Below are 19,690 nucleotides of genomic sequence, written 5' to 3'. Positions count from 1 at the left end.
AAATAAAAATAAAAAAAATAAAATAAAAAATTAATTTATTCCGGACATACAGCGCCATCTATTGTTCAATTTCGTACTTATAGTACGGAATTGAACAATGTCGGGCTGTTCCTATACTCCGTAGATAGATGGCGTTGATCGCGCAATGGTGTAATTACAATTGTTCAGTTCATGTTATTGTTTTAATTCATTTGAAATTTGTTTTTACAAAATAGTAAAAAGCAATGAAAAATATAACATAATACAACTTTTAGTACAAAGAAAACGCTCTCACGGAGTATAGATAATTCTATGTCGATCGTTACACGACTTCGGTTCATGTTATTGTTTTAATTCATCGAAAAAAGTTAACAAATAGTAAAAAGGTATGAAAAAAATTATATCAATATAATTAAACTTTTAGTACAAAGAAAATGCCCGAACGGAGTATAAATAAATAATCCAAGTTGTCTTTATCCTCGATAGATGGCGTTGGGATCGAAATAGATTGCGCTATGGTTTTGTTACAATTATTTGGTTGGGTATCGTCCGAGCGCTTCGGTACTATTGTAGAAAATGTGAATTATCAGTCGTATGATTATTTGTCTGTAGTGGTCCTGCTGTTTCGTATATTCTAAATTGGTTTCGTTGTATTTGTCAATTAATAAGTTTATTTGTTGGGTTTTCCTGGTTTTCTGGTTAAACTTTTTAACGTAGGTTTAGTTTGATATCGATTATTAGTAGTTACTGTAGTTAGTTTTTTTAATAAAATTGTAAGTCTAATTTATAAATTAATTAGATTAGATTTAAGTCGTTTCTTTTAAATTATTTAGTTTAAGCTTGGTTATTATAGCATAAAGGATAGGTTCTAATATAATTTCTTTTTTAATTGTTATAAATTCGTAATTCGTAGCTTTCTTTAGTTTTAAGTTAGTTTTCATCTTAAGTTCGGAAAGATTATAATATTTCTTTAGTTAAAGTCCGTTTTTAAACTATTTTTTCAATGCCCTAAGTGAGTATACATCTATTAAAATCAAACGCAGAGCTCATTATGTTGATTTTTGAAGAGTTCCCTGGAATATCTTCCACATCTCATTTTTGAAAAGATCCCGCGAGACCGGGAACTCATCATCATCATCATCATCATCAGCCTATAGCTATGGGAACTATGTGGTTAAAACCAATAATTTGCCGGAAGTCACTATTCCACGCGAACGAAGTCGCGGGCAAAAGCTATAAAATACTAAATGAAAAGGGGGTGTCCATTGCTAGACTATGAACCTCCTGCGAGCCTTTTTTTCATATATAAAACGACTTGCTGTAATCTCCACACTTGTTGAGCGGGTTGGAGATCGCAGTAAATACCGAATAAAAAAAGGATAAGTCCATTGCTGGACTAAGAGTTTACTCTACATAAGATTTACCGTAATCTCAAAACTTGGTGAGCAGGTTTGAGATCGTTAGTTAAAAATGTTCATGTTTGTTAGAGATCTGTGCTACCAGGTCCTCAGATATTTGAAGAGGTGTTATAATTATTACATCATCATAAGACAAGCAAGGAATTTAATCAATCTATACATATAATAAAATCGTAGAAAAGTGCTGTCTGTACATTGAAAATAAAAATAAAAAAAATAGCAGGGGTTATTGTTATGTCGATGTCGAACCCAAAAATGTAATTAACTTTTTTTTTGTCTGTTTGTCTGTTTGTCTGTTTGTCTGTTCGTCTGTGCGCGCTAATCTCAGAAACGGCTGATCCGAGTTGGATGCGGTTTTCACGAATATATTGTGGGATGCTTAAATTTACATTTAGTGTTTGTTTCATGTCAATCGGTTCATAAATAAAAAAGTTATGTCAAATTAAAGAATCACGTCGAACATTCTATGCTTATACCATTAATCTCCGCAACTATTTGACGGATTTGGTTGAAATTTGGTACAGATATAGTTTAGAACCTTAGAAACAGATATAGTTTAGGACATAGATATATTTTTATTTCAAAAATCAAAAAATAAAAATAAGAAATAAATTATTTATAAATAATTCTATGTCGATCGTTACATGACTTCGGTTCATGTTATTGTTTTAATTCATCGAAAAAAAGTAAATAAATAGTAAAAAGGTATGAAAAAAATAATATCAATATAATAAAACATTTAGTACAAAGAAAATGCTCTAACGGAGTATAGATAATTCTATGTCGATCGTTACACGACTTCGGTTCATGTTATTGTTTTAATTCATCGAAAAAAGTAAATAAATAGTAAAAAGGTATGAAAAAAATAATATCAATATAATTAAACTTTTAGTACAAAGAAAATGCCCGAACGGAGTATAAATAAATAATCCAAGTTGTCTTTATCCTCGATAGATGGCGTTGGGATCGAAATAGATCGCGCTATGGTTTCGTTACATTCATTTGGTTGGGTATCGGCCGAGCGCTTCGGTACTATCGTAGAAAAAGTGTATTATCAGTCGTATGATTATTTGTCTGTAGTGGTCCTGCTGTTTCGTATATTCTAAATTGGTTTCGTTGTATTTATCAATTAATTAATTAATTAATAAGTTTATTTGTTGGGTTTTCCTGGTTTTCTGGTTAAACTATTTAACGTAGGTTTAGTTTGATATCGATTATTAGTAGTTACTGTAGTTAGTTTTTTTAATAAAATTGTAAGTCTAATTTATAAATTAATTAGATTAGATTTAAGTCGTTTCTTTTAAATTATTTAGTTTAAGCTTGGTTATTATAGCATAGAGGATAGGTTGTAATATAGTTTCTTTTTAACCACCGACGCAAAAAGAGGGGTGTTATAAGTTTTTTAATTGTTATAAATTCGTAATTCGTAGCTTTCTTTAGTTTTAAGTTAGTTTAAGTCCGTTTTTAAACAATTTTTTCAATGCCCTAAGTGAGTATACATCTATTAAATTCGCAACGCAGAGCTCATTATGTTGATTTTTGAAGAGTTCCCTGGAATATCTTCCACATCTCATTTTTGAAGAGATCCCGCGAGATCGGGAACTATCTGGTTAAAACCAAAAAATTGCCGGAAGTCACTATTCCACGCGAACGAAGTCGCGGGCAAAAGCTAGTACCTAATAAACTAAACGTGATACATAGTGCAAATAAAACTTATCTTCACCTTTTATTGCAGGTAACAAATGCAATAAATTCACACAGTATCATATCAAAATTTGTTCATCATCAACTTGCTCTATTAATTAAATGCAAGAGATGCATATTATGATGTTTGATAAAAAAGTTACAAATTATTTATGCAAATATCTTGCATATACCTAATACATGCAAAAATATTTAACAAAGCAACAATCTTATTATTTGACAACATACTACACAACTGATAACTACAAATTGGGTTGAGTCAACTAACTATTTAGTTGGTTGATTGCCATATTACTACAATGCACTAATTGTGTCACTATGTTTAACCAAGAACCATTTATCACCGAAATACAGCATACAACATTCTCATTACTTAGCTATCTTCAACATCATAATAATAGCAAACTCATTTTTACTGGGTATGAGATTAATTAAACAATATTTTTCTGTAAACACCTGATTATCTGGCTAAGGGATATTTATAATGGTATGGAACCTCTAATCTAAATCTTCTGTTTTTATCAATATACATAAATATGGATCATGAATTTAAAAGAAATCAATAGAGTATTAAATAGTTAATACACATTACCAGCTTCTCGCTACAATTTTTATAAGAAAGTAGAATAAGTAAATAAAAAAATCATTTTAATTTTAGAAAAGTCACTTACTCATTGCTCTAGTGATATGTGACTGCTGATCACAATGTCCCAGATAGGATTCTTCCTAAGTCAGATCAAATACATATTACTGGAGTTTTTCATTTTCACATTCCAAAACAAGCCGAGAGTATCATCTCATCTCTAATATGTGGTATCATAACCTCTGACATATCTATGAGTAACATGTTTCTACAAGTTTGTTGTACCTCCATCCCTACTTACACCATTGGAAAATAACAAACATAATAATTATCTCTACATAAACATAAGAGCGGTAATTGTATGTTTTCTTTGAATTTAATGAGTTTACATAACTTACACAATGATTTGGTAAAAAATCTATACATATAATAAAATCGTAGAAAAGTGCTGTCTGTACATTGAAAATAAAAATAAAAAAAATAGCAGGGGTTATTGTTATGTCGATGTCGAACCCAAAAATGTAATTAACTTTTTTTTTGTCTGTTTGTCTGTTTGTCTGTTTGTCTGTTTGTCTGTTTGTCTGTTTGTCTGTTCGTCTGTGCGCGCTAATCTCAGAAACGGCTGATCCGAGTTGGATGCGGTTTTCACGAATATATTGTGGGATGCTTAAATTTACATTTAGTGTTTGTTTCATGTCAATCGGTTCATAAATAAAAAAGTTATGTCAAATTAAAGAATCACGTCGAACATTCTATGCTTATACCATTAATCTCCGCAACTATTTGACGGATTTGGTTGAAATTTGGTACAGATATAGTTTAGAACCTTAGAAAGGACATAGATATATTTTTATTTCAAAAATCAAAAAATAAAATCAAAATAAAATAAAAATAAAATAAAAATAAAATAAAAATAAAATAAAAATAAATTAAAAATAAAATAAAATAAAAATAAAATAAAAATAAAATAAAAATAAAATAAAAATAAAATAAAAATAAAATAAAAATAAAATAAAAATAAAATAAAAATAAAATAAAAATAAAATAAAAATAAAATAAAAATAAAATAAAAATAAAATAAAAATAAAATAAAAATAAAATAAAAATAAAATAAAAATAAAATAAAAATAAAATAAAAATAAAATAAAAATAAAATAAAAATAAAATAAAAATAAAATAAAATAAAAATAAAATAAAAATAAAATAAAATAAAATAAAATAAAATAAAAATAAAATAAAAATAAAATAAAAATAAAATAAAATAAAAATAAAATAAAAATAAAATAAAAATAAAATAAAAATAAAATAAAAATAAAATAAAAATAAAATAAAAATAAAATAAAAATAAAATAAAAATAAAATAAAAATAAAAATAAAATAAAAATAAAATAAAAATAAAATAAAAATAAAATAAAAATAAAATAAAAATAAAATAAAAATAAAATAAAAATAAAATAAAAATAAAATAAAAATAAAATAAAAATAAAATAAAAATAAAATAAAAATAAAATAAAAATAAAAATAAAATAAAAATAAAATAAAAATAAAATAAAAATAAAATAAAAATAAAATAAAAATAAAAATAAAATAAAAATAAAATAAAAATAAAATAAAAATAAAATAAAAATAAAATAAAAATAAAATAAAAATAAAATAAAAATAAAATAAAAATAAAATAAAAATAAAAAAAATAAAATAAAAAATTAATTTATTCCGGACATACAGCGCCATCTATTGTTCAATTTCGTACTTATAGTACGGAATTGAACCAAGGCTCGGAACCGGTTTAAAAAATACCGGTTAATACCGGTTTATATCGGTTTTCCTCCGAACTTTTCTTAAGAACGTGAACATTAAAGAACTTTATTTTAACCTAAATTAACCGGTTTATTCGACGAGGGGCATGTCGGTACACGCGTTGAAATATTATTATTGAAATAAGCTGAACAGCGCGCCGCGTTTCTTTGATGTGCGTCGTATTAACCGGTTTTTATTGCTCTAAACCGGTTAATCCGAAAAAACCTTTATGAAAATACTGTTCCAAATACCGGTTTAAAAAAACCGGTTTCGCGAACGAAACCCAATGTAAAGGTTTTGCGTACAAGTACATAATAACGGTTTGAAAATTTAACCGGTATCCGAGCCTTGAATTGAACAATGTCGGGCTGTTCCTATACTCCGTAGATAGATGGCGTTGATCGCGCAATGGTGTAATTACAATTGTTCAGTTCATGTTATTGTTTTAATACATTGGAAATTTGTTTTTACAAAATAGTAAAAAGCAATGAAAAATATAACATAATACAACTTTTAGTACAAAGAAAACGCTCTAACGGAGTATAGATAATTCTATGTCGATCGTTACACGACTTCGGTTCATGTTATTGTTTTAATTCATCGAAAAAAGTTAACAAAAAGTAAAAAGGTATGAAAAAAATTATATCAATATAATTAAACTTTTAGTACAAATAAAATGCCCGAACGGAGTATAAATAAATAATCCAAGTTGTCTTTCGATTTGGGATCGAAATAGATCGCGCTATGGTTTTGTTACAATTATTTGGTTGGGTATCGGCCGAGCGCTTCGGTACTATCGTAGAAAAAGTGTATTATCAGTCGTATGATTATTTATCTGTAGTGGTCCTGCTGTTTTGTATATTCTAAATTGGTTTCGTTGTATTTGTCAATTAATAAGTTTATTTGTTGGGTTTTCCTGGTTTTCTGGTACTATTTAACGTAGGTTTAGTTTGATATCGATTATTAGTAGTTACTGTAGTTAGTTTTTTTAATAAAATTGTAAGTCTAATTTATAAATTAATTAGATTAGATTTAAGTCGTTTCTTTTAAATTATTTAGTTTAAGCTTGGTTATTATAGCATAAAGGATAGGTTCTAATATAATTTCTTTTTTAATTGTTATAAATTCGTAATTCGTAGCTTTCTTTAGTTTTAAGTTAGTTTAAGTCCGTTTTTAAACTATTTTTTCAATGCCCTAAGTGAGTATACATCTATTAAATTCAAACGCAGAGCTCATTATGTTGATTTTTGAAGAGTTCCCTGGAATATCTTCCACATCTCATTTTTGAAGAGATCCCGCGAGATCGGGAACTCATCATCATCATCATCATCATCATCAGCCTATAGCTATGGGAACTATGTGGTTAAAACCAAAAATTTGCCGGAAGTCACTATTCCACGCGAACGAAGTCGCGGGCAAAAGCTAGTTATGTAATAAAATTTTATAATAACGGAGAGAATATTTAGATATTAACTAAATCAGATATGCTCAATATTGGAGATAGACTTACTTTATGCTGGACTAGATATTTGTAATGATTACTGTGCGGAGGTGGTTTGAACTGATAAATGAGCTAACAGCTAAACTATACTACATTATACACAAGATAATGTATCTAAGTATTCCATCTAAGTTTAATTTCATTTATTTCAGACTTGATACTGAATTATCACTTTACACATATCTACATTTTACCTTTGTTGTTGCTAAGGGTACTACTACCCATATAGTTAACTAGCTTTAGTTATAGTAAAAGTACTTAAATATTCTACTTAGTACAAAAAACTATTGATGCAAATGATCAAAACTGCCGGGTAAACTGCAGATTAAAATTTCATAACTTATTTTATAAAAATAAATTGTATTTCACAAAAATCTTACTAAATCTTTGTGCAAAATAAATATATGAATTATAGGTTGTATGGCTATTACCTCTAGTTAAATAGGTAGGTAAAATAATGCTTATAAGAACAATGGTTTTAGTTTCGATTTACACCTGATGTATTTTCATAAATTTGTACATTATGGTTAATTTACATAACCTGTCAGGGATAAAAAGGTGTGATGTTGTGTGTGTGGTTAACTTACTAATTTGGTGCATTAAATTATTATAACTAAACAAACCATTTCATAAAGCCTAATTTTAAATTGTGTTGTCACCAAGCTAAATTATTGAACTTTACCGCTAAATTACCCATACAATTGTGGTTGGTTATTTCTCATTTTGACTAATTTATCTCTCTAAATAAGTATAAAAAAATCTTAGCAGATCTTGTTTGATTACAAAATTAATATTTGCTTGTGATGTAATTCCACACCTATCACCATAGCACTACATAGGTATATATCAACACATGACATCTCACCCTAATATAATTTATGTGTACATAATGTGTAAATTATTGAGACACAGTGTGTTTATGTGCACCCCACCCACTCACCACTGTGTGTGTAATACATACCTAATTAAAATTCCATACATTTTTATATACATAACCATTTCATGACAAGCTTAGTTACTTTATAATAATGTTATTGGTCAAACCAATACTTAGAAAACATATTCAATAGCATTAACATCTAAAATAAAGTGTACTAATGTTTCAAATTAATAATTGAAATCTGCAGATAGCAATATTGTACAGTAACACAGTCTTTATCAACATAAAAGCTAAAAATTATTCATTTTCAGGGAGTATTCTTGTCAAAGGTAGCTAATCAATAATGGGGAGGACAGTTTAATCAGGCACAAAGCCTATGCCTTCCACTACAAAGTTGAGAAGAAATAAATAACATTATGCAAATCAATACATTATAATACTGAAAATATAACAGCAAGGTCTAAGGAACTGATGTGGAACATCATGCTAAGTGAGCCTACAGTCATGACAGCTCACCAGCAACTAGACATATGAATCTATACTATTTTCCTTAAGCACAAGGGAACAAATAACTTTGAAATTCTATTAAGTAATTAATGACTGCTAGTTCTGTACAGAACCCCTAATTTATTACGTCATGATAGATAGCAAGTAACCTCAAAGACTCATTACTAATTTCTATAAAACATGAATTCCCGTAAACTAGGCGAGTTACATGAAATGAATTCAAGATTATAGAAGGCAAGGATGTTGAACTAACAATTTCACGAAATATCCTAGAGATAATCTAGAATACGACGCATTTCTCTTTCAATAGATATTTTGACACGATTTATCTGTCACACGCCAGGCTTATGTGGCAGAGCCTAAGCACCGCCTGTGGCCATTTTTGAAATACTGCGGACATTAAATGCCGTCGATATTGATTAATTCACAAAAATTTGGTAAATTACGTGCTTAGAAGTTGGGTTTGTGGCAGTTTGCAGCCATTTTTAAAATTGTCAGTATCGAAATACGTCACAGGCGTAAGAAATCACGATGGCCGACAAAAGAATGGTTAGGTGGTAGGTACTTACTACTGATTTTTACGCCTCCAAGAGGTGGTTTCGGTGGCTGATTATCGAAAGTCTTTCGAACGGATTTGCTGCCCTCGGCGAATGACGTGGTCCTAGGGCGTCCGCTCATTATTATAGATATAAAATAAACGGCCTTAGAATCCTGAACTTCATAGATGCTTCACATTTCTCGTTACCACCCTTGCACTCGCACTGAACTCACTTTGCCGATGATATACAAGTTAAGGATGGTATAGTCAAAACAATATCACTAAGATACAATAGAAATCAAAATAAGACTGTCTTATTACGGTTTTACAATATCATTTTGTTAATTTTTCAAAATTTACATCACTAAAGTGTACGACAGATTTTAGTTTCTTCAGACTTGTACTCGCTCGTTCGGATAGTTTCGGCATTCACTCGGGCCTTCGATTGCTGAACATACGAAGATGACGTCACGTAAACGCTTTACAGAGCCATCTGTCGGTGTTGTAATTCTCTATTTCGAGCTCATTCAGTAAAACAGTTCACCACAGATACAACAAAAACGATTACGATGATATTCTCGATAGCACTACTATTCAGATAAATAATTTTATTACACAAAAATAAAAATAATTCACTGTAATAAATTAACAGTTTTTGTAACAACAGTTTTCAAATATTGGTATTAAATAAGAGTAAATAGTGAAAAACTGTAGTAACACAATCAATAAATTTTCACAAAAATCGCTAGGGTGACAATCATTATTGTTATTCTATTTTGGAGTTAAAAAAAATACTTATTCAAGAATTTAAATACCGAAACGACTGAGTAAATAGGTAAATTGACTATAGATAAAACTATCAAAATAGATTTTTGGGGTCAGGTCCTTCAACAACCTATTGCGTTACATAATGTAACGCAATAGGCCCCAACATGTTCAAATCATTGGGTCCTTTACTATATGAGAATTATAATCAGTAGTCAATACATTGCGCGCTACTGGTTAGTGTCGTGTTGAATCGTACAGTAGGAAAAATCTAAAATCAGCAAATCGCGCAATGCATCACGGACATTTATATTGGTACAACACTCGCTTTAGTGGGAAATTTTAATCAAGTAATCGTTCTCGTCGAGTAGTTGCGCGTGCGCCGCGTAGGAGGCGAGCGGTCCGCAAGCGGCTGGAACACCTACAATACGATGTGATTTTAAATCTACTGCACCACATCAAATGATACCAAGACCAACGTATCGCAACGCAGTTATACAAAATGGAATGTTACACATCGGATAGCTGTGACAGTGACACCAGGGAGCAGAAAACCCTGGATTTGTCGAGTCAAATGTTGGATTCACTCAGCCTGTCGTCGGAACTAAAAGGCATTGTTGACGAGAAGGATTGCGCAGAAAATTACGAGATAATTCTCCTCTACAACAACAGGATAAAGGCACTGCCTGATACGTTAAACAGGTTTAGCAACTTGAAGATATTGGATGTAAGCAACAATAGACTGACTGTGCTCCCGGATATCTTCAAACATTGTCAGCTAACGTCGCTGATAGCAAAACATAATCAACTCACCAATGAATCGCTTCCGAAGTCGTTCTTTAGTAATAAGAGTTCACTGCGAGAACTCAATTTAAGCGGAAACCAATTGAACTTCTTTCCAGAGCAAGTTTTAGATATAGCATCTCTTAGGTACCTTTACTTAGGTGGTAACAACATAGTCAACATACCAAAGGACATATGGAAACTTAACAGGTAAATATTAGAATTTTATTTCTTTATACTTTGTAATTCGACAATCGAGGAATAATAGTCGTGCTATCTTCTCACAATAACAATCAGTAATTTATAAACATTAAACACTGGAGCTCTTTGTCTAATCTACTGACTACTGACCGGTCATTGTGGAGATATAAACTGTGCCTACGGTAGTTATTGTTCTCTCTTCATGTATATTCGTAGTCGTAATTAAGAAATCTACCGAAGATTTCACTCAACTCCCTTAGTTTCTTATAAACGATACCCAATTACCAAATAATTAGCTCAAATCCACCTACACCAGTGTTGCAAGATTATCACATCTTAGGTCAAGGAAGGTGGACAATATTCGTCGTTTCGTCGTTTGCCCGACTCTTGAGCATCATTATTCATTTAGCGCTAGTTAGAATTCTGGTCATAAACCTTATAGAACAGGCAGGACAAAATAACCTTGGAAATTGGAAGATTCAGAATGTTACTCGTAGTCACGTAAACCACACTTGCTGTCATTAATAACGTATTTTTGTCTTCTTCAACAGTTTGCAGATTCTATCTTTAGGAGGTAATCAAATTATCGAAGTTCCGGAATCGGTTGGGCACCTGACGGGGCTCCAAGCTCTGGTTTTGAGCGACAATCTAATAGAGCAACTGCCAGCGAGCATAGCGAGATTGAATCAACTACGTTCCTTATTAATCCACAAGAACAGATTGAAGACTTTGCCCACGCAAATAATCAAGCTAAGATGTTTGACTGAGGTAAGTACCTTTTTCTACATTGGGTACGCTAATATGAAGCAGCAGGAGGCTACTTTTCAACTTATATTCATCATCATCATCAGCCGAGAGACGTCCACTGCTGAACAAATGCCTCCCCCTTAGTCCTACTTCTTATCTTATATTGCCTATGTACTTTACAACTGAATAGGGAAAAGAGCTAGGTATACCTACTAGGAATTAAATGATAAATGGTTTGCCGTCCCTATATGGATAAAGCAGACATTCTTGGTCGATCTCTGGGGTCCTGCGATTCTATTGTTGTTCCCATTTTATATAAGTAAATCTATTGTCTCAGAATAACAATATATACCTATATGCTATACAGCTATACACGATGTTTGTTTTGAAAAATGCGGCACGTTGGTAGGTACCTACCTACCTAACAGAGGCTATGCGTTACGTAGTTCACCAGTGTCGTTGCGAATGACAATCATTTTTTAATCACTTGGCGGTCAGGTGACTCACTGCTTATTATAATTCCATTGGAAAAAACAATGCTAAAAATACCTAAACAATCACGATCAATAATAATAATTATGTTAAATTATGCAAGTGTTTAAAAAGCTGTATAATTAACATTCATCACACTTGACAATAATTTGTGAGATATAAAATAGGTTTGCAGGTAGATAACTGAAAATATCCTAACCATATACATAAATTACATAATAGCGTTCTTCCTTGTTTATTTTTCTTGGTAGCTAACTTCAAAAATTCTCAAACATCCGTTTCCCGACCCGGAAATTGAACCTAAGAAATGTTGTTCGACAGTCGACCACTCGTCCAGTCGTGCCACAAAACAAGACTTGTATGTCTGCGGGTAATCAAATACATAGGGACTGATGTTAATTAAATTCCTTTGCAGCTAAGTCTTCGCGACAACCCTCTAGTAGTGAGGTTCGTTAGAGACATGACCTTGCAACCTCCTTCTCTATTGGAACTAGCTGGTCGCACCATCAAACTACACGAGATACCGATACGGGCAGGCGAAGTACCTTTAACCTTGATGAGGTACCTTGGAGCAGCTCAATGTTGTGTTAATCCCAAATGTAAAGGTAATAAAACATTATTATTTATTCTTATTTACGGTGTAACGATTAATTTTTATATTATAATAAAGCACTTTGGCCTACCTATGTAGGAAATAACTAAATTACATAAGTTTTACGAGTAAAGAATGGAACTATGCTTAGCAATTTAAGGATCATCACATCACAAGAGATGGACACGTTGCTCATGCTCTCATTATTATTGCAAACATTCCGATAATAATTCTAAGTAGGTGAATGTGAATCGCAATTCACGCTCGCAGAGAAATCTCATATCTCTGTGCTCCCAATAGCCGAGACTAGAAACTAGAAAGATGAAAATATATTATTGTAAAACTCAAAGACCATTTTATTAATATTTTGTAATAATTATACATTGGCATTTTAGTAACCACGCTTAGTTAATCGCATAATGCATCCATTTAATATGCGGTGGTTTTTGATTTACAACGCGAATCTGTTTCTTTTCTTCCTATGCAAACCGAGTTGTTTATGTATTTTGGAGAATTGCTTATCACTCTGATAAAATTCTAAGTATATAATGTAAAAAAACATTTATTGGCACAACAATCAAACCCGATGCGCATTTATCTCTCGTATTTATTATGGGCGTTGACAAATAAGATGGCGCGTGTGGAGTCAATAAGTTGAGGATGAGTGTGCGTCACGTAGTCCACCTATCTACCAAAATTGTTGTACCTACATAGAGATTATTTTGTTTAAATAGAGATTAACTAAAAGTCATATTCTCATTGAATAATATTATTACAGGTGTTTTCTTTGACAACCGCGTGGAGCACATCAAGTTTGTCGACTTCTGTGGCAAATACCGCATTCCACTTCTGCAATATCTATGTAGCTCTAAGTGCATCACTGGAAGCTGGGAGAGTCGCGAGGCGGATAGTAATCCCCATCCTCACATGATGAGGAAAGTTCTCTTGGGCTGACTATAGTCGTGATTTATGTGGTCTATCCTATCTAAGACCTCCAAGAGTAACTTGTAAAATATGATAAAAAAAAACCTATTTTAGTAAACACTGTTTATTTTGTACCTAAGAAGATGTTTTGTTATTTCATTGTTATTGTTATCCAGGAGTCTAAAGTTCTGAATAAAATCTACTTATCAAAAAAAATGTTATAGAACAAGTGAGTAAAAATTATAGCTTATGTTCAGATTTTTTTCTTTTAACAACATTGGTATAATAATTATTTTTAGAAATATATTGGTGAATAAATATTGGGGCCATGGTTGTTATAATTATTCATTGTAAGATTATCCTAAGGTACCTACTTGCGCATATATGTGCCAATATGTGATACATTTTATAGAACATTTACCTATATTGAAATAAAGTATATTTTCATTAATAACTAGTTTAATTACACTTTCCTCTAGTAATAGATACATTAATTGTTTTCTTCTAAAAATTTCCTTCTTTCTTCTTTGCCTCTCATGATGGCAGCTTTGAATAACTTGCAGTATAGTTCTATGGCTGCTGGAGTATCATCATTGCCTGGCACTGGATAAGTGATAAGGTTGGGATTGCAGTTGGTGTCCACAATGCCAATAGTTGGTATTAACATCTTTGCACTATCTCTAACAGCCGTGTGCTGGTTCAAGATGTTATTTTGTGTATTCAAGAATATGCATAGATCTGGTAATCTAGTGACAGCACCAAATTGATGGTTTGCATTTGTAAAAATGCCTCCTCTCCAGAACCTTGTGTGTGCATACTCCCCACATTCTTTTGCAGTTTTTTCAACCAAATGGGCATTTAGGGCATTTCTGTTGAAAAAACAAATGATGCCTCCTCTGTATGCAATATGTGCTGTGAAGTTCAGTGCTTTTCGTAAATGCTCAGCAGTGATGTCCAAATCAAATATTAAATGGCCAAGTCTGGATCCATAGAGGTATGGTCTCATGTAGTCATTCAATGAACCTTCTTTGTGACCATAGTGCACTCTGGCATCAAACAAATCTTTCACTGTGAATAAGTTATGGACACTAAAATAATCTGGATGATCTAAAATCTTCTTGGTTGCTTGATCTGAAAAACAAAGCAATTGTACAGTTAATGTAAACATTAATTAAATTTCTTAAATTCCAATTAGATAATGGTTCACTTTGAATATTTATCAATGCAGAAAGCAGTTCTATGTACCTTAGATGGAGGGAGGAATGTAAACAATCCAGCTATGTTTATATTTAATCAATCTCTATAATAATGAATTGGAATGAAAATAGAATCGGTATTTTGTTCACACGACTTAATCCTTTATTATACTGTATTTCATGTTTTAGTGGACAAAGAGTACATGGTTAGGTTAGTAAAATAAATTGGAAAATCTTACCTTCAGTTACAGGAGAAGCAACAGGTTCTGTGGCAGTGGAGTTATGTCGTAATATAGGCACAGTACGAATAAGGGCACGGTGTTCTAAAACCATACATGTTTATAAATAAAAATATCACAAAAACTAAAAACATAATTATAAAGATAACTATTAAAAATCGTTCGATAGAATTATTTTATCCAATAAAGTGTGTCTATACTTACTTATACAATTTGAAAACATGATTACTGCTTAATGAGGTACTTCTGAATTATTTTTAAGTTATTATTTGGTATAAATCTTTCCTAATTTCTTAAATTAAAAATAATACCTTTTTTGACAGATAAAAGTAAGGTTATATGGTCAAAGACATTTTTTACTTTTATTTTGCATACATTGACAAAATGGTAATTGGCTGTACATTTTGCAAAAAGATCATCGTCTCTTACATACACAAATAAAGTCTTTAATAAAGCGTCCCAATTTTGACCTCAACCAAATTGTAACAAGTGTAAAGCGGTTGGTCCAACATAATTTTTATTAGCATTGGTCGGCGGTGATCGGGTCCCCGATCGGCCAACCGAAATTCAACTGACTGACGTTTGGGTTGGGTGCCCGACAGTCGTAACGTGCGTAACAATTTCGGGGTAGTCGCTGCGTTCGATCCAATTTGTTCAGAAAAATCAAATTCAGACGTGTATTAAGGCTTCAAGCGTGTTTAAAATCATCAGTCAATTTCTACGAAGTCATTATTCTAAACAACACCATCTTCTCATCAATAATAATTTTAGGCAGTTTGGGTATTGACATTTTTGCATTATCCATCTGTTTTAGGATTAAGTAGTCTATGGTATAACTGGCAATGTAAACTGTCAACTGACTGACGTCATGTTGTCAATTTGTCACAACATTGTGTAAATTTTCATTCTCAGTTCTCATTCGCAGTGAGAATGAAAATTTCACCAATCTTAACAATAATTAAATAAATACTTATAGAATTCATACAACTTTAAAAACATCAGAATGGCGCCGAAGAATATTCAAGATGTTGACTTATACGCGTTGCTGGATATCCCAATAACAGCGACAGAATCTGAGGTATATTTTGTTTATCTTTTGTTTAGCTGTTTAATATCGTTTAAGTAGAAATTTAAATAAATTACATGATTTCTTTTTCAGATTAAAAAGGCTTATAGGAAAAAGGCCCTAAAATGCCATCCAGACAAAAATCCGGACGATCCCAAAGCTGCTGAGACGTTTCACGCACTTTCAGACGCTTTAGAAGTATTGACTGATGCCTCAGCTAGGGCGGCGTATGATAAGGTGCTCAGAGCTAAGGCTGCAGCAAAATTACGACATCAAGAATTGGACAGTAAGAGGCAAAAACTGAAAGAGGATCTCGAAAGGCGGGAAAAGGAAGCAGAGACAAACAAAGGAGGTTGTAACCTCACAGATGAACAGAAATTAGCAGCAGAAATCGAGAGACTACAGAGGGAAGGTAGCAGGCTGTTGATGGAAGAACAACAAAGAATGAAAGAAGAAATACAAAGAACTAAGGGACTTATATCTCAGCCTGTGTGGGATTCAAGTTTAAACAGAATTAAAATAAAATGGAAAGCAGATAAAAATGATCCAAAAAATGGTGGTTATGATGAACCTACACTAAGAAGGTTCTTGAAGAAGTATGGGGATATAGTAGCACTACTTGTATCTCCTAAGAAAAAGGGATCTGCTATAGTAGAATTTGCATCTAAGGAAGCTTCAGAAATGGCTTTGGAATTAGAGAAAGGTAATTTAAATGTCTATCTAATAATAAGATCCTGCCATCAATACAACTGTTCACATTTCATTTGAGTTTGTAAGATAAAGTCTTCCCAGACCATAGAATATTATATCTCTGTACCAAACCTAGAAATACTTTTTTATTGAAAGAGCAACTAACATTTAAACAAATTTCAGTTATAGTATTAGTAGAATAGAATGGTAGGATTATTAAAATTTTTTTTGTACCTTCTACAATCATTCATACATATTATTAAATCATAATTTTTATTTTCATTCCAGGCTTACCAGAAAATCCTTTAACACTAAAATGGATTAATGAAAGACCAGTATTAACAACTAAGAAAGACATTCCCGGTCCATCACTTATCTCTGATAGAGATTATGAATCAGTGGTCTTAGCTAAAATGAGACAAGCAGCAGAGAGACAAAAGTTAATAGAAGAAATGTTGAGAGAAGAAGAAAATAAATTATAATACATACCATTCTTAAAATAGTGAATAAAAATACTGAATGAAAATGTTATCCTTATATTTAACATTGTTACATTTAAAAACCTTATTTTTAACACAACAGTAGCTCACATTTTATACCCAAAGAGGTGAGCAGAGGTGCACATACTAAATGTAATACCCAGTAGTTTACCAGGCTCAAGTTTGGACTCAGAGGACTGAGAATTTTGAATAATGAAATACTCAAAAATACTTTGTAATTATTTTTCTTTTTTGTCTGATCCAAGAATTCAACTGAAGACTACTTGCTTGTAGTCCTATTGTTTAAAAGGATCAAACGGTTTCCATTCTTTTACAAAGTTCATAACTTTCCTTCTCTGACTTTCCCCATTTTCTCTTCGTGGGTTCTTCCATAGACTGTGGTCTAGATCCAAAATTCCACCAATAATTTCCTGAATAGAAAGAAATACATATATCATTATTAAAAATCAGGCATTGCAAAAAAAATATAATTTTTAATCAAAGTATTCTGTAGTTACCTCAGCAAAGTTTCTCGGAAACAGTTGTTGATCTTCAATGACGTGAGCAAAACCAGGATCCATTCCAAAGTCAACCCAAAAATATGGCAAACCTTTTGGTATTCCTTTTCTGATATTTTTGCCTTTCAAGTCTACAACCTTTTTATTCATAGACCATTCTGCTTCACACTCTAGAAGGGCCTTTTTGAAATATATTGCAGCCATATCCCCTACATCTCTTGGAAGGGGCACACAGTTTATAACCAAATGTGGGTGTCTATTGAGCCTTGTTGCTGTTTCAAAGAACACAACATCTTTTCCTTGAGAATTGTAGAACTGAGTAAGAGCTTTTCTGTAATTCTGAAAGAATAAAAAGTAATGTAGTAAATATTGTTAAAAATATAAATGGATTGAGAAGACAAGAGAAACACATACCATTATTTCTTCCCAAACATCTTCATCTATGGATGTGACACAGGTAGCATGTTGTACAGTAGTGATTATACAATGATCTGGCACAAGGGACACTCTTGAAGGCAATGCCACATACACTCGATTGCCACAGCTAACCATAAGATGCTTCAACATGTTCTTAGAATCAACACAATGTTCACATCCTTCCAAAGTCCTCTCCATTTTGATATGCTGGCTTATAGCACGGCTTCTCTCATTCTCGCTTTCCTTGACAGCATCTTTGTTTCTAGATATGTTGTCCATGAAAATGTCTTCAAGATCATCATTTGGATTTTTGTGTTTAGAGGCAAGTTTAGCCAATTCAGCTTCATCATTGTAATTGTTTCCATATTTCTCTTGTTGGAACTGTAATAAGGATTTAATTAAGTTTTAAAACATCAAAAATAGTTAAAACATGACTATCATTTTACTGAAAATAAATTAAAGGAACTTACCATTTGTTGCAAATTATACTTGTCATCATCACCAAAGTACTTGGTCCTTTCACCAGAAACATGTGTCTGAGCCTTTCTTTTGCCACTCTTGCTTCTAGGATCTCCTTTCTCACTGCTTGTGAGTGGGCGACTGCTCCCTGATGCGCTGGTTGCTATTAACATCACTCTGTCATCTTCCTCCTCAGCACCAGCTTCAGGATTCTCCTTCCTATACTTTCTTGCAGCTTCTAATTTCGCTTTAAGTTCATTTACTAGTTTTTCATCACCTAATATTTCAGCTTTTACAATTTTAGCAGCTAATTTGTTCATCTTCTCATCACTCAGATATTTACTATCTTTTGGTTTGTCTTCTGGTACCTGCATTTTTGTAGTATCTGCTTTATAAGATGGCATAGCAGTTTCTTCCCTTGATTTTGAAACTGATTCTGATTGTTTTTGTTCATCACTTTGCTTCCTCCAATTACTTGATCTTCTGTAAGGATCTCTATCTGAATATTTTTGATCTTTGTAGTAATCTTGTTGTTTTTCACGTGATCTACTGCTAGAATAACCAGTAGTACTACTTGAATGAGAACTTTTGGGTCTAGAATAATAGTCATCATCATCATCGGACGGTTTAATAAATGGCCTTGATTTTCTAAAACTTTCAGGTGTTTCTGGTACACCCGTTCCACCATTTTTCCAATATGGATTTAGTTCTCTGCTACTAGTACCGGGATTGTAGGAGTCAATGTGTTTTTTATCCTTTTCTTCTCTCTTGGGCTTGATATCTTCCTTTGTGTACGTTTTCAGCATACCTGTCATGGACATCCAGTCTTCTCTCTGGGCAGCATTAGTTTGTCTTGTTTGTTGTTCAACCCATTCATCAGACTCCGAACCACTTGAGCTTGACTGGAAATAAAAATCATTTCAAATTATCAGTACGACGTAAATCTACATAATGCTTAAAACGTGGGAAATACTTCAAATAATTAACTTACGCTTGTAGAATGCCTTCTACTCTTTTTCTTGCGTTTTTCACGATCCTTGGATTTGTGTGACTTACTGTGTTTGCTTTTTTTCTGTTTTTCATTCATGGTTTAAGGACAAGTTGATCTGGGATAAATATATTTTTACCAAACAAACAACAATTTGCTCAATGTTTGACAAAGTCAATTTGAGAGGCTGCTAACTGCTAACCTTTAATGTCAGTGTCATTTGTCAT

The 19,690-nt window shown here is 32.0% G+C and overlaps 5 protein-coding genes and 1 long non-coding RNA gene across 9 annotated transcripts in view; 3 read left to right on the top strand and 3 right to left on the bottom strand.

Annotated features, from left to right (window-relative positions):
• LOC118281911 (glycogen synthase kinase-3 beta) overlaps nt 1-9,353 on the bottom strand; it is a 30,689-nt gene extending 21,336 nt beyond the window's left edge. For 2 of the 4 annotated variants that reach the window (XM_035602708.2, XM_050694406.1), the window contains exon 1: nt 8,939-9,353. In XM_035602708.2, the coding sequence (XP_035458601.2) occupies nt 8,939-9,047 (109 nt within the window). In that variant the 5' untranslated portion in view covers nt 9,048-9,353. The remainder of the gene's footprint in view (nt 1-8,938) is intronic. The other 2 variants (XM_035602718.2, XM_035602720.2) reach the window with 2 other exon arrangements.
• On the top strand, nt 1,546-4,422 carry LOC126910788 (uncharacterized). The gene is made up of 2 exons (XR_007705382.1): nt 1,546-2,102; nt 2,252-4,422. It is a non-coding gene; the product is annotated as an uncharacterized LOC126910788 (long non-coding RNA).
• A 668-nt stretch (nt 9,354-10,021) lies between the features above and the next one.
• On the top strand, nt 10,022-13,865 carry LOC118281912 (leucine-rich repeat-containing protein 58). The gene is made up of 4 exons (XM_035602726.2): nt 10,022-10,665; nt 11,208-11,424; nt 12,311-12,500; nt 13,266-13,865. Exons 1-4 carry the CDS (start codon nt 10,175-10,177, stop codon nt 13,439-13,441), a joined length of 1,074 nt encoding a protein of 357 aa, XP_035458619.1. The 5' UTR covers nt 10,022-10,174; the 3' UTR covers nt 13,442-13,865.
• On the bottom strand, nt 13,853-15,219 carry LOC118281913 (28S ribosomal protein S2, mitochondrial). The gene is made up of 3 exons (XM_035602727.2): nt 15,051-15,219; nt 14,847-14,930; nt 13,853-14,542 (listed from the first exon to the last, which is right to left on the bottom strand). The coding sequence occupies exons 1-3, from the start codon at nt 15,067-15,069 to the stop codon at nt 13,902-13,904; spliced, it is 744 nt and encodes a 247-aa protein (XP_035458620.2). The 5' UTR covers nt 15,070-15,219; the 3' UTR covers nt 13,853-13,901.
• Nucleotides 15,220-15,715: 496 nt separating this feature from the next.
• LOC118281909 (dnaJ homolog subfamily C member 17) lies at nt 15,716-17,133 on the top strand. The gene is made up of 3 exons (XM_035602705.2): nt 15,716-15,924; nt 16,006-16,615; nt 16,891-17,133. Exons 1-3 carry the CDS (start codon nt 15,850-15,852, stop codon nt 17,082-17,084), a joined length of 879 nt encoding a protein of 292 aa, XP_035458598.2. The 5' UTR covers nt 15,716-15,849; the 3' UTR covers nt 17,085-17,133.
• LOC118281908 (CWF19-like protein 2 homolog) lies at nt 17,123-19,684 on the bottom strand. The gene is made up of 5 exons (XM_035602704.2): nt 19,467-19,684; nt 18,487-19,377; nt 18,014-18,397; nt 17,600-17,938; nt 17,123-17,512 (listed from the first exon to the last, which is right to left on the bottom strand). Exons 1-5 carry the CDS (start codon nt 19,560-19,562, stop codon nt 17,378-17,380), a joined length of 1,845 nt encoding a protein of 614 aa, XP_035458597.2. The 5' UTR covers nt 19,563-19,684; the 3' UTR covers nt 17,123-17,377.
• Between the last annotated feature and the right edge of the window lie 6 nt (nt 19,685-19,690).

The sequence above is a fragment of the Spodoptera frugiperda genome, chromosome 6 (genome assembly GCF_023101765.2).
Source record: "Spodoptera frugiperda isolate SF20-4 chromosome 6, AGI-APGP_CSIRO_Sfru_2.0, whole genome shotgun sequence".
NCBI lineage: Eukaryota > Metazoa > Arthropoda > Insecta > Lepidoptera > Noctuidae > Spodoptera > Spodoptera frugiperda.
Note: the sequence above shows the minus strand (reverse complement) of the source record. Positions and strands in the feature narration are given on the sequence as shown.

Excerpts from the sequence above, each read along its gene's own strand:
- LOC118281913 (XM_035602727.2), bottom strand. Across the intron at positions 14,543-14,846 it reads TGCTTCTCCTGTAACTGAAG|ATCAAGCAACCAAGAAGATT; the intron begins GTAAGATTTTCC and ends TTTGTTTTTCAG.
- LOC118281912 (XM_035602726.2), top strand. The coding sequence starts at position 10,175 with ATGGAATGTTACACATCGGATAGCTGTGACAGTGACACCAGGGAGCAG. Across the intron at positions 10,666-11,207 it reads GACATATGGAAACTTAACAG|TTTGCAGATTCTATCTTTAG; the intron begins GTAAATATTAGA and ends CTTCTTCAACAG. Across the intron at positions 12,501-13,265 it reads TGTTAATCCCAAATGTAAAG|GTGTTTTCTTTGACAACCGC; the intron begins GTAATAAAACAT and ends ATATTATTACAG.
- LOC118281909 (XM_035602705.2), top strand. The coding sequence starts at position 15,850 with ATGGCGCCGAAGAATATTCAAGATGTTGACTTATACGCGTTGCTGGAT. Across the intron at positions 15,925-16,005 it reads TAACAGCGACAGAATCTGAG|ATTAAAAAGGCTTATAGGAA; the intron begins GTATATTTTGTT and ends TTTCTTTTTCAG. Across the intron at positions 16,616-16,890 it reads GGCTTTGGAATTAGAGAAAG|GCTTACCAGAAAATCCTTTA; the intron begins GTAATTTAAATG and ends TTTTCATTCCAG.
- LOC118281908 (XM_035602704.2), bottom strand. The coding sequence starts at position 19,562 with ATGAATGAAAAACAGAAAAAAAGCAAACACAGTAAGTCACACAAATCC. Across the intron at positions 19,378-19,466 it reads GTAGAAGGCATTCTACAAGC|TCAAGCTCAAGTGGTTCGGA; the intron begins GTAAGTTAATTA and ends TTTTATTTCCAG. Across the intron at positions 18,398-18,486 it reads AGTATAATTTGCAACAAATG|TTCCAACAAGAGAAATATGG; the intron begins GTAAGTTCCTTT and ends TCCTTATTACAG.